Source organism: Pyricularia grisea (assembly GCF_004355905.1).
Source record: "Pyricularia grisea strain NI907 chromosome Unknown Pyricularia_grisea_NI907_Scaffold_2, whole genome shotgun sequence".
Taxonomy (NCBI): domain Eukaryota; kingdom Fungi; phylum Ascomycota; class Sordariomycetes; order Magnaporthales; family Pyriculariaceae; genus Pyricularia; species Pyricularia grisea.
The window spans coordinates 5,355,813-5,368,251 of NW_022156717.1; the positions used below are offsets into that span (position 1 = coordinate 5,355,813).

Sequence of the window (12,439 nt, forward strand, 5' to 3'; positions counted from 1 at the left end):
GTTTTTGGAGCGACGGTGCCTTGTAGAAAAAAATAAGTCTGGGATTCCCGAGGCGTGAGAGTTTGACGCCGTCGTCCGAATTGGTAGGGCGAGAGACGCAGGGCCCGGGGGGAGGGCGGGGGTAAGATTTTCTTCTTCTTTTTCTTCTTTCTTTACTTTTTTTGGTTGGTTTTTTTTTTCTCTTTTGGGGGTGGGGGGAGGTTTAACATTACGGAGTACAATAGTACGACAAGAAAAACACCGGACGAGAGGGTGGATTGAATGGTAAGGTAGGTTTGCTGATGGGGTTTGGGAAATCTAGAACGCCTTGAATGCAAAACTGCTCCGTAAGATTCAGTTCACTGTGTGGTATTATTCTACGTCTCTATTGCTTGTCGTTTTTTTTTTTTTTTTTTTTTTTACTCGTGTTATCTCCACCATTACGAAGATTGGTCTAGAGGCCTTGGTAATATGTGGCTTTGCCGTTTGTGAGAGTCTTGCCTGTTGAGGCTCAGATACGACGGGGCTGATAGCCTCTGGGTACCTAAGTAAGATGGTAGTAATGGACAAATTGAGATGAGTTACGTTAAAAGTGCGACCCTCAGCCAGCCCAGCTGGCATTGTGGATAAACAAAACAACTTTTTTCTCTCCTTTTTTTTTGTCGACATTAAATTCAATTCCCAACAACAAAACCGCCTTGTGAGGCCTCGATGCATATTGGCTGCTTTGTTTAGCCCGGCTGAGCAGCAGGGCAGACTTTTTTTTCTTTCTTTCGTTTAGGCGTTTGGCGACACGCGCGGCCGATGCAAGGAGGTGGAGATGGTTGAAAAAGCGGGCTGCGGTCCGCTGGAAGTCTCGCTGGGGGGCTAGCTGGCTGCTGCTACCTTTGGGCTGACTTTTTGGGGGGAGAAAAACTGCCCAATTCGGACCGCGCGTGCCAAGACCGAACCTATTCGCTGCTGACTATATCCCTAGCGGATTTAGTAAGTCGTGAATTTTCTATAGCGGATCAGAGGTGTGCATAAAAGTACAAGATAAGAGGGAGAAGGACAGAGTCGGTTGGGAATCTAGATCCACGGGGTAGCCGTTCAGGTTTGATTGATTTGGGGTCGGATCGGTCCCAGTGATCGAGCCGATAATTTCAGATGTTACCGGGTTTGACTGGGCTGACTGCCTATCAGAAGCAGTACAGTACCTTTTTTTGGGTATTATGGTCTTATCTCACATCGCGAGGACGCACTAACAAAATGATATGAGACAGCTGAATAGTGAGCGACTGTTGGTGAAAAGGATAAGCGAAAGGTTTTCAACGATCGAAACCTAAAGGTATATAACTTTGCGATGGTGAATCATTTCATTTTAACATTGAACCATGACAGATTTACTGGATAATGGTAGCTGGAGTATACCTCATTGCGAGCGTTGAGGCTGTCTGCAGCTAGTTGCTAAAAATATTCCCTACCCTGTATTAAAGTCCACCAAAGTCAACAACAGGGCTTCCAACGTCTTTTAGACCTGCTGCACTTCACTAAACATTCACTAATCAGATTACGGATAATATTTACTTGGTGTTATCGCCCGAGGTTTGAGGCCTGAATGGAGATAGATGCAGCTTGAATACATCCATATGTTGACACTTTACTGGGGCCTAGTCTAATGTGTGATATCGACTGGCTTCATGTCAATTGTACTAGATGGTATTAATCATAATTCTCACTCGATATACTTACTAGTCAGTTCGGCACATCGGCTTCCAAGATTAGTCCTGACCATCATAGTCTCCTAGAGGACTTCATGGCGCACTCCATGATACTATTCTCGGCACCTAACCGGCAAATGCTAATACAGGCAGAAATAAGCACTCTCGGTTCATTCCTGGATGCTTTAAATTAAGAAATTACTCTAACTCAGGACCCGGCAGTGAAAACAAACGTCATGGTCATGATGACCTGCGCAGTAGAACCAAAGAAAGATTTCTTTGTTTAATCTAATTATATTGAAAGTAGTTACTTTTGGATTAATATCTATGCGCATTAGCTATTGACTGAGTACAAGGCTGGGATATCCCAGATAGCTTAAATAGGAAGGCGAATGCGATGGAAAGAGTCAGTGGAGGGGGTGTAAATGCATTAAAGTAGCCCATAGTCTAATGGCAACAAGGTATTACAGCGTATAGGACAGGTTGGTTTGTGTTCGGGCCTGGTTACTATTGTAGGTAGTAAACATGATGGCTATGACAGCTCTAGGATGGCAGGGGTTCGAGGCGAGTAGGGAAGTGAGTAGACTGTAACGTGGTAGTATCAAAATAGCGGGCGGAGATTAAATAGACAGAAGGAAGTCTGACATTGAACAAAAGGAAGCTTATGAAACATGTAGCTTCAAATGAGTGACGTAAGGCGCCCTGCGTCCAACGGCTTGCCAGAGTGGAAATTATTAGTGTTAATCAATTAAACCGTATCCATCACACCGTTCGAGAAGAAGCACTCAAGATGAAGCAACTAAACAACGCCTTAACTCGTACCCAAAGAACAAGGCGCGCGTCATGTGCCGGACATGACGTTCGAACTTGGCCCCGTTCGTTTTGTGGGTTTCCGTGATTCTGCTTGGCAGTCAGACAGAACTGTCCTCCTTTATCCTCTCGACAAACACCGCGGTACCCCAGACGCTACACTGAACGCAGCCCATCAGCTCGCTCTGGTCAAACGAGACGCCAATGATGGCGTTGGCGCCCATGGAGACGGCGCACAGCTCCATGCGCTCCTGGGCCTCGTTGCGCGCGTCGTAGATGGCGTGCGTGAGGTGCCGCGCCTCTTGCGACACCGTCTTGCGCAGGAACCCGGACGTGGTGCTGTTCTTCCTCGGCTTGGGCCGCTCATGTACGGAGGAGCCCTTGACCGCGCCCATGATCATCTTGATGCGGAAGCCCGGAAGAGTCTCCGTCGTCGCCGTCAGCATGCTAGACGGGAGGTTTGTTGGCTCCGCGCTGGCGGCTATCTCGGCCTGGATCTGTGCTGCGGCCTGCTGCGGCACCATCATGGTGGACCGACGATTGGACAGCATGTTGGCGGATGAGATGTGAGAGAGGGGATTATGTGTAGGTGTCAAGTGATGGGATATAGACCGGGGGATAGAGATATAGAGAAGATCCGGCTACGTGTTATCTTAGGTCAAATGTAGGTGTGTTGTTGGCGACCAGGAGCTGAGAAAGATAGAGAGTTGCTGACGCTTAGCAGTTTGATAATGATGGTTGTGATCGTGTCGCGTATTCAAAGTCGTTAGCATCAAGCGTAGACAAGCATCGACAAGAACAAAAACGCGGCGATCGGGGCATTTTTGGCTTCCTTTAAGGCGTGACGTTGTATTCGGGTAAAGCTTCTTCATGTCAGAGGCCGCCAACCGGAGAGCAAAGCTTCCATTGTTGATTGCTTTGATCTTGGCCGACAGCTTGGTTTCGTGGGGCTGATCTTGTCTCATCGCGCCCAAATACAGGGCCCTGCTGCTCTGGAAAACGGGTTGCGAAGGGGCATCAATCTCCAGACTTTTTGGAAACATGAGACAATTTACTCCTACCGCTTCGGCTTTTCCTGCCCATTGACGAATTTGCCAAGAACAGAGCTCGATATGCTTTGTGAACTTGTTGCTTGATGCTTATGATTTTGAACTTTCGCGGTTGCACTTCTCCGCGACCGCACATGAACTGCCTTGAACTGGCCACCTTCTGAACTCAAATCATCATGATATGGCAAAGTGTATAGAACTTAAAAAAAAAGCAGAGAATAAAAGATAAATCGAGATCCTATCAAAAATTCTAGATGCATACTTGCGCAGCGCATCGCTGGGTTTCAATTCATGATGGCGCACATGTTTGTTGCGACGCGCATAAAGTAGTTTTTTTAGCGATGCACGTGCTGTTTGTTGGTCTGGTCCACAGCAAACGGCCGGTGCTAAAGACCAAACTGCCGCTGAGGCCAACGACAACGGAGGCCGGACATCCTGACCCAAAGTCCCGGGGTTCAGCTTGCAGATCTCCGATCAGTTCGCTATAACCTACCTTACGGTCAAAGAAACATTTTGGATCCTGATTTCTAACATATCGAGATTTATAAGGTCCTGGGTAATGCTTCAAGGCTGGACTTGAGTATTTGCCAGAATGCATTTTCACGCCATGTTTCATTGTGTATACTCCACTATAATGCCATCTATCGGCTCCCTCCCACCCAATACCATGGCCACGTGCGTGACGTGTGTAGGAAGTCTACCCGAGGGTGCAGCAATAGAATACAAGGATTGATCAGTAAAAATAGACCAGACCATCATCAAAGGCACAGGACGTTCGGAAAATTTCCCTCGGAACGTGCAAGTCGACAATTGAAATCAAACTGCAAGTTGCCAACGATTACACAACGGCGTGGTTGCCAAATCTCGCCGGTTATAATACCAACGGTCTGCTCGGACATCCATCGGCAGCTTGCCAGAGTGGTTAATGGGTAAGACTTGAATTCGCCTATCTATTCAGACATCTTATGACTTCGGTCGCGCAGGTTCGAACCCTGCAGCTGTCGTTTCTTTTTGAATTTTTTTCTTCCATAAAAAAAGTTGGAATTTTTGCCCGCCCACAAAACCAAGGGTCCAGTGGGGCTTTAGCTATTCACGTCATAACAATTCGACCCCACCAAATACAACAACAGAATGGTCAATTGAGTGCGTACTGAGTCACTCACTCATAGATTTGTCTATTTTATTTGCGATTATCAGTTGCCCCGCCTTACTTTTTCCAGCTTGCAGAGAGAAGAATATAAAACTGAATCGCCAAATATTTGATCCAATATTTGGCCATTGAGTTTGCGCAACCAATTCATTGTGTGGGTGTTTGTTCTTCAGCTTTGCCGCCTTCATCAAAATGTCGTCTATTCTGCACTTGCGGTCAGAGACCAAGCCATTGGAGCACCGGTCCGCCCTGACACCCACTGTAAGCTTAACCAGCGCGACCGCGCGCCGATACCGCTCTGCCCTTTTGGAGCCAACGGACGCCAAAGTTGTGACTAACCACAACGCATGATTATTATAGACCACCAAAGCCTTGATTGAGGCCGGCTACACGGTCAATGTAGAGCGCAGCCCCGTCCGCATCTTCGACGACGCCGAGTTCGAGGCTGTTGGCGCAACCCTCGTCCCCGAGGGCAGCTGGGAGCAGATCCCCAAGGACCACATTGTCATTGGACTCAAGGAGTTGGAGGAGAAGGACTGTGTGTATCCGAAACCGCTGTGTTTTGCGCGCGCAGATGGTTTACTGACTTTGCCCCTGCAGTCCCGTTGAAGCACACACACATCCAGTTCGCTCACTGTTACAAGAACCAGGGAGGCTGGGACAAGGTCCTCCGGAGGTATCACGATGGCGAGGGAATGCTCCTTGACATTGAGTTCCTCGAGAAGGACGGCCGCCGTGTTGCTGCATTTGGCTACTGGGCCGGCTTTGCTGGTGCCGCGCTGGCGCTTCAGAACTGGGCCTGGCAGCTGACCCACAGCGGCGAGCCCCTGCCGAGCGTTGAGAGCCGTCCTAACGAGGCTGCCTTGGTCGGCGATATCAAGGAGGCTCTTGCTGGTGGCAAGGAGAAGGTTGGCAGGCTGCCCCGCGTCATCGTCATCGGTGCCCTGGGTCGCTGCGGTCGTGGTGCCGTCGACATGTGCAAGAAGGCTGGCATTCCTGATGAGAACATCCTCAAGTGGGATATGGAGGAGACTGCCCCCGGTGGACCCTTCAAGGAGATCGTTGAGAGTGACATATTTGTCAACTGCATCTACCTGAACAAGCAGATCCCGCCGTTTGTGACCATGGAGTCGCTCAACACGCCAGAGCGCAAGCTCTCCGTCATCAACGACTGCTCAGCTGACACTACCAACCCTTTCAACCCTGGTAAGTTGGTAGAGTTATCTTATCCCAAACCAAATATGTGTAGGACGCTCTTCTAACATGATGCTAGTCCCCGTTTACACTGTAGCCACCACTTTCGACAAGCCCACTGTGCCCGTCGAGGGCTTGAGCCAGGGCCCTCCTCTTAGCGTTATCAGCATCGACCACTTGCCGAGTCTGCTCCCGCGGGAGGCTTCAGAGTCGTTCAGCAACGACTTGTTGCCATACCTTTTGAAGCTGAAGGACTGGAAGAATGACCCGGTGTGGGCTGGCGCCGAGAAGCTGTTCCACGAGAAGGTCAAGACCCTGCCGTAGAGTTAGGACAGGGGTTCTATGTTCATTAGAGTACTGCCGGTAACTTGGATAGCAGTCTTTAGAAAAGTTCTAAAAAAGGTGGTTCAACAAGAGGAACATCATTCAAGAATTCTGCATGCATTCTGCACTTTATCTTGCCATTGTATGTCATGTGTGACTTGCGGAGAGGTCTACGATTGACGAACGTCTCAAAAAAGCGAAATCCCCAAGATGAAATATTTACATTAAGAAAGATGGTATTTTACCCAAGACGTCAGTCACCCTGCCAAATATGCATCCAAATTGATGCGATTGCCTCCAATAAAAAGAAAAGCAAAACAAATAATAACCAAAAAAGAGGTGTACGCCAGGCCATGACAGGCGAATGCTCGCTTGAAACCAACTCCAACTCCAACTCCGATCCATATGCTAGAAGCCATATTGCCTCATGTTTAACACCATCGTTGATACACGACAGTAACCTACTATACTTTTACTTTTTTCCCGACCCAGCCTAAAAACAAAAAAAAAAACGAGAACGCCCTAGTCAAGCATGCCAACCTCCTCGGCGAATTTCTGCAGCGTCACCAGGTCCAAGTACTCCCTCAGCACCTTGATCCTGACCCTGCCGTCGACGGGATCCCTGACCGTGTTGAGGATCAGCACGGCCGTCTGCTTGTAGACGGGCTCGCCGTCGACGTCGGGCCTGGTGCCCCTGACCGTACCCTCGAGTATGGCCCGCTCCGACGTGACGGTGCGCGACAGCACGGTGAAGTCGTAATCCTGAAACGCATTGAAGACCTTGCGCGCCAGCCTCACCGTGTCCGGGATGGTGTGGTCGCCCGAGAAGGGCTCCGTGTCGCCCAGCACAAAGTAGTTGGCGTCGGGCGTGAACAGCGCCGCCATGTTGTCGAACCGCCGGTTCGCAAACACGTCGATGATGCCCTCCAGGATGAAGTTGTTCTCCTCGGGCGTCACGGGCGGAAGGTCCCGGCGCGGCAGCGTGTTGGCCACCGCCCCGCCGGCAAGGAAGAGCGCGGCGGTGAGGATTGCTGTGGGCTTCATCTTTTTTTTTTTGGAGGGGCTTGTGCGTGTGTGTTTTGTTTTTATGTCTTGACTTTTGTAGACTTTGTTCTATATAATCGAGAGAGTGGCTGTTTGTTTATATGGATGACCAGAGTTCGGTCTAGAAGGGCAGAAAGAAAGAAAGGATTACAACTGGGTTTTCGGAGAAAGCTCAAGTTCCTGCTTGTTCTAATTGCTCTCTGAACAAACAATAACCTTGATGTAGATTGAAGCGAGCTCAGTGCATTTTATATTGGCGTCAGTGAGTGGCCCATTGTTGAAGGTGTTGACAGAGTCAACGTTCAACCGTTGCTTACAGACATCCCGGCGTTGGCATCGTACATTGTGAAGCTGCGTCTAGTACTCTGTCAGCTTCGTCACGATGTTATTCTCAGCTCTTTGCTTTAGGTTCCCTGAATACGTTGGAGAGGGATGCATGGTGGTGACTAACATCTGATGTTTGCAAGTCGCCCCTGTCGGCACGGATATGCAGCCGCGGGCCGAACATGGCATGATGTTCAGCGATATATGGGATAATTTGCTTTTTTTTTCTTCATCTGGAAGGCTTTCCAGAAAAGTCTGTTACGAACGGATCTACTACTTAATGGTAGTAGTTGTCTTTGATCGAGTATAACACCATCACCGTCTCCACTCATGGACAGCATCCCATGTTCAAAGAATGCATGCTGCGTGTCCATCAGATGAATGCCTGTTCAAATCAGGGGCGGTTCGCACCGTTGCTCTAATTATTACTGAGCCAGGACATCGGATTAGAGTAAAGTTTTTTTTTTTTTTTTTTTTTTTTTTTTGAAATTTGTCGACTGCGTCAATAGCATGTGTTTACTGATTCCAAAATTGCAAAAAAAAAAAAAAAGGTCAAGCTATTCGCAGACATAATTGTAATATTCTATGGTTAGTATTGAGGATTGAATCAAAGATAGACGAGACAAGCCATATGTCGAAAGACCAAGTCACTAGAGCATCGAGCTAGCCCCAACTTGAGATCAGATGAGAGTCTTACAGAGACTATGGCTCAAAATTTACCAAGACTGATCTCCAACCTTGCTTTACAGACATCATAGGAGCAGACAAACAGGAGACAAGTTGTCCCTATTCGCCGAACCAACTTAGATAGACACCTGTTACCCAAGCGCTCAGAGCAGCTCATCTCACGCAGGCGCCTGGCCAGGCAGGTAATCGATCCAACCGTCTACCTGCTCGCTCACCATAGGCTCGACTGAGCACTGGTTCGCCACTGGAAAGGTCTGGGTCGTCAGGCCCTGGCACCTCGGGCCAAAACATTGATTGTCCATGGCGTGCTGCAGGCTGTCGTCCTTCCAGCCGAAGAGGTAGTCTCCATGTTGACCGAATCCGGTGCTATGCAGAGTGTCAGTTGGTTTTTTTTTCTCTCGGTAATGAGACCTTAACAAAAGTACTCACCTATCACCATTACTCAACACAAAGGGTTGCGTGCCATCCTCCGGCCATTGAGAAACATCGTTGAACTGGGTAGTATCCCAGACAATCTCGTAGTGAACCTAGTTAGTTTCGCAACGGTAAGCACTGCTTTTGTAACTACTCCCATCCCATCCACATCTTGCCTAAACCCCCCATCAAGAGCCTAACCTACCTGAGGGATCTTGACTGGATGTGACTCGGGGCATTGGCCATCCACAAGAGCAAAAGAAGCCGGGCCATCTACGGGATGAGCAACGTGGTCTTTGTGATTTGGGCTGTCGAGGTTCTTTCCATCCCAGCAGCTATGAAAGGAAAAAAAAAGGTTGGTCAACTTCATTTGTGTCACAGACAAGGGACGTAGGTGATTATTCAAGACACACAGAAAAAGAAAGAAAGGCTCACATGGGGAAAATGACACTGGACCTAATACCACCCGGGCAGGGCTTTGAAGGTAGACCTTCGGTATCTCGCACCGGATCGAAGCAGGGTGAGTAGATGTTGCCACCAAAGTTGGGTCCAGTGTAGCAGCGGAAGCAGCTCTGCATGTTTTTGCCCTGGCCTTTGGACTCGCGGCTGTTGGTGTCTCCCGACAGCATGCGGAAGCCCTGTAATACAGAGTTGATGAATTTATCAGATGGTGTGTTTTCTCCTCCTCTCATTACAGCAAAAAAAGAACTCACTGGCTTAAAAGCAGTCACGGTGTTGGGACCAGGAGCCGTATAGTAGACCGTGATGCCTCCGTTGGCGTCCCCGATGACCTCGTTAGCTATCTGTGGGACGCGGTGGTAGCTGCCGTTGCGAGCTTTGAAGTACAGGTTCGCGGTCCAGTAGTTTGAAAAGTCCTGGTCGAACGTGCAGGTGGTACAGCTGGCGATCCCGGAAATGTCCTCGTACGGCATGGATGCGTTGAATGCGTTCTTTGTTATGTGATGGACAGTAGATTAGTATCTCGTCGGGCTGCTATCTTTCCATCCTTGGTAAAAAAAAATAAAAAATAAAAAAAAAGATCACTTACACCTCCCACAACCTGATGCAGATGCGGCGATGGGACCTGCCCCGGGTCTACAAGCGGGTCGATGCGGTCAATGACGACCTTGGAGCATCCGAAGCGTAACATGGTGAAGCTATAGTTCTGACCGCGCACGGCGGTAGCTAGGCTGAGGACACCGAGCCAGAGCATTTTGTTGTTGTTTGTGTCTCTGTAGGTTTGTTTCTGAAGGATACAGCTGAATGCTATGTTACAAGCTTGCAACAATATAATAACGAGCAGCAGAACAAGCCGGAAAAGTATGTATTTATGGCTCCAGCCCACAGTATTTTGAATACTTATGTTGGGCCATCATTACGACTGCTGGGACAAGTTTAATCACAAAAAGACAACCTGATTCGTCGTTCCCTGAGTCCACCGCGATAAAAGAGCAACTGCCGGTGTCAACGACATGCACATCTTAAATTGGTACAATTGACGCTCTTGGCTGACCTATCAGAACACTCGATGGGGCTTCCCGAACAGGGGAAAGCATATTTTTCCGGATATGAACATACAGCCGCAAGTTCACGGAACCATGCGATCGAAAAGCATGCGGCTTTTGGAGGTCAGGGGTGGGGGTAAATATATTTGCGTAATAGAAGCAGATAGAGGTCATGTACATTTACGGGATACGATGTTTTTATTATCATGTGTTCCTTGGAAATTCGCAGATGCATTGGAAAAACAGTGAAGGGAGCGTGATATTACTTTCAGAGAGACTGTATTTTAACTCGGCTGCCCTTTCAATCAGTGGGCTTTGTTCCGGTGGTAGAAGACTTGGAAGCCATGAGGAACTAATCTCTGTGATGTTTGTCTTGAATGATAGAAGGCCTGGGTGAAGACCGAGTAACCAGCCTACAGGCTGTTAACGATGAATCTACAAGCTGGCTCTCGACCAGCTAACGATTTGCATGGTTGAACAGAACAGACAGCTGCTAAAGTGGAACACTGTAAATAGAAGTTTGTGATCATGTTGAACAACGGCGTCTTTAATTATATGAAATTTGCAAAGGGGCTGGTAGGAAAGCGGATTGATGAAGTTCTTGGGCATATTCAGTCGATAGGTGATAATTTTTAGTGTACATATGATGAAATATTGCCCCTCACTATGAAAGAAAAGGGAATTTGTTGCCAAGCAAACTGTTTGCTTCATCAGAATGCCAACCTACCTACCTTACCCCCTAATGCACTTGCACTAGGTCTAGCATGATTCGTTTCAAGAAGAGGAGATAATCTTTCAAGAGATAAGCTGCAATAACCTGTGTACAACTTCGTCCACGAAATCAATGTTTGAAGTAATTCGAAAGCGCGGGGTCAGACTTAGTGGGCAATGTGTGGACTGTTTCTGCTGCACAAGGAGCAAACATCAACCTCATAAAGGATTTGAGCACATAGAAAAGTGCCTAACACGTTAAGATAAAACACGGCAAAAGTTGGAAAGAAAAGAAGTTAAAGTAAAGAAGAAAGATATCAAAGAGTAACAAATGTAGTCACAAAATGGCGCACGGACCAAACCTGACAGATGGCGGGCTGTACTCAGTAAACTCAGGTTTTTTTAGCGTCTCTTTGCACACGACCAAATTATCCGGCGACGCATGACATGGATAACCATCACCTTTCTACAAACTGAAATTTCAGACAAGCATCCATCAACTATTGTGAAATTCATTGTTATAACTGGCTCTTTGTTCTGCAAGCGCAGTTTAATTACCCGCATACTCGGCCAGGTCCAGCACTATGGTTGATTTAATGGATCAGGTCCAGTAGGTATTTTTCGATTGCTCTCTGCTTTATTTCCTAACAAAAATCTTGGCTGGATGCTTGTGTCTGGTCCAAGTTGATAAACCTCGACCATTGTCCCTCAACCTATGAAATGTCTTGTTTCATTCTTCAAGTATCACTACGTCTTCAAAGCAAAGCTCTGATTACCATTTGATCCACAAAGCCCTCTCAAGATCTTTGACCTGGCAAAAAGCCAGAGCAGATTTCTCTATGTGTGCGCGCCTATGGTCAGGTACAGCAAGGCAAGTGTTTTCTTACTGCCAACCCCTGAACCACCATTGTTAGGTATTTAGTCGCAATCCTGACACACTATACCGCGGTTTGGCCAACCCCTCAGCTTGCTTTCCGCCAAACCGTACATTCCTATGGCACAGATATATGTTGGACGCCCATGATACTGGCCAAGGAGTTCAACCGAAATGAGTTTGCACGAGATAGCGGTACGTAGCAACTTTTATAACAACTTGCCGCCCTACCCTTGCCAGCAAAAACCGTTACAATCACAAACGCCCGGCCAAATTCACTCACCTTGCCCGCTATCCTTGTCTACAAAAAAAAAAAAAAAAGACTTCACCTTGTCAACCATACCGCAGACCCAACCGCCAACTATAGTCCAGTTCGGCGCCAACGTCCCCGTCGAGTTGGCCCGCGCCTCATCCCTCGTCGCCCCTTTTGTGGCGGGTGTGGACCTCAACTGCGGGTGTCCGCAATCGTGGGCCTGCGCCGAGACGCTCGGCGCCGCCCTCATGGAGCGCCGCGAACTGGTCAGGGACATGGTTGTCGAGACTAGATCCCGTCTGGCCAGTGACGGCTGGGCCGTTGGACTCGAGCGCGACAGGGACGACCCCAAGGGGAGAAGCGTCAGCGTCAAGATAAGGGTTCACAAGGACCTGCGGTATGCTGCCTATTTCGCCCCCCC

General features: G+C 48.4%; 7 protein-coding genes across 7 annotated transcripts in view; 2 read left to right on the forward strand and 5 right to left on the reverse strand.

Annotated features, from left to right (window-relative positions):
• Positions 1-580: 580 nt before the first annotated feature.
• On the reverse strand, positions 581-928 carry PgNI_04163 (uncharacterized protein; the record flags this gene model as incomplete). The annotated part of the gene is made up of 1 exon (XM_031124214.1): positions 581-928. A coding segment is annotated over one exon (348 nt), but the record flags the coding sequence as incomplete, so codon positions are not given.
• Positions 929-2,590: 1,662 nt separating this feature from the next.
• Positions 2,591-3,040, reverse strand: PgNI_04164 (uncharacterized protein; the record flags this gene model as incomplete). The annotated part of the gene is made up of 1 exon (XM_031124215.1): positions 2,591-3,040. The coding sequence occupies one exon, from the start codon at positions 3,038-3,040 to the stop codon at positions 2,591-2,593; it is 450 nt and encodes a 149-aa protein (XP_030984287.1).
• A 102-nt stretch (positions 3,041-3,142) lies between these two features.
• Positions 3,143-3,361, reverse strand: PgNI_04165 (uncharacterized protein; the record flags this gene model as incomplete). The annotated part of the gene is made up of 1 exon (XM_031124216.1): positions 3,143-3,361. One exon carries the CDS (start codon positions 3,359-3,361, stop codon positions 3,143-3,145), a length of 219 nt encoding a protein of 72 aa, XP_030984288.1.
• A 1,251-nt stretch (positions 3,362-4,612) lies between these two features.
• On the forward strand, positions 4,613-6,333 carry PgNI_04166 (uncharacterized protein). Its single transcript, XM_031124217.1, has 4 exons — positions 4,613-4,949; positions 5,049-5,226; positions 5,289-5,894; positions 5,962-6,333. The coding sequence occupies exons 1-4, from the start codon at positions 4,881-4,883 to the stop codon at positions 6,204-6,206; spliced, it is 1,098 nt and encodes a 365-aa protein (XP_030984289.1). The 5' UTR covers positions 4,613-4,880; the 3' UTR covers positions 6,207-6,333.
• A 395-nt stretch (positions 6,334-6,728) lies between these two features.
• PgNI_04167 (uncharacterized protein) lies at positions 6,729-7,250 on the reverse strand (the record flags this gene model as incomplete). The annotated part of the gene is made up of 1 exon (XM_031124218.1): positions 6,729-7,250. One exon carries the CDS (start codon positions 7,248-7,250, stop codon positions 6,729-6,731), a length of 522 nt encoding a protein of 173 aa, XP_030984290.1.
• A 1,169-nt stretch (positions 7,251-8,419) lies between these two features.
• PgNI_04168 (uncharacterized protein) lies at positions 8,420-9,888 on the reverse strand (the record flags this gene model as incomplete). The annotated part of the gene is made up of 6 exons (XM_031124219.1): positions 8,420-8,627; positions 8,691-8,788; positions 8,881-9,010; positions 9,111-9,313; positions 9,389-9,625; positions 9,724-9,888. The coding sequence occupies 6 exons, from the start codon at positions 9,886-9,888 to the stop codon at positions 8,420-8,422; spliced, it is 1,041 nt and encodes a 346-aa protein (XP_030984281.1).
• A 1,587-nt stretch (positions 9,889-11,475) lies between these two features.
• The window catches only part of PgNI_04169 (uncharacterized protein), a gene marked incomplete at its 5' end in the record, with an annotated part of 1,827 nt that continues 863 nt past the window's right edge, over positions 11,476-12,439 (forward strand). The window contains 4 exons of the mRNA XM_031124220.1: positions 11,476-11,501; positions 11,684-11,747; positions 11,858-11,960; positions 12,088-12,415. Of these exons, the coding sequence (XP_030984282.1) occupies positions 11,476-11,501; positions 11,684-11,747; positions 11,858-11,960; positions 12,088-12,415 (521 nt within the window). The remainder of the gene's footprint in view (positions 11,502-11,683; positions 11,748-11,857; positions 11,961-12,087; positions 12,416-12,439) is intronic.

Excerpts from the sequence above, each read along its gene's own strand:
- PgNI_04166 (XM_031124217.1), top strand. The coding sequence starts at position 4,881 with ATGTCGTCTATTCTGCACTTGCGGTCAGAGACCAAGCCATTGGAGCAC. Across the intron at positions 4,950-5,048 it reads GGTCCGCCCTGACACCCACT|ACCACCAAAGCCTTGATTGA; the intron begins GTAAGCTTAACC and ends TGATTATTATAG. Across the intron at positions 5,227-5,288 it reads GGAGTTGGAGGAGAAGGACT|TCCCGTTGAAGCACACACAC; the intron begins GTGTGTATCCGA and ends TTGCCCCTGCAG.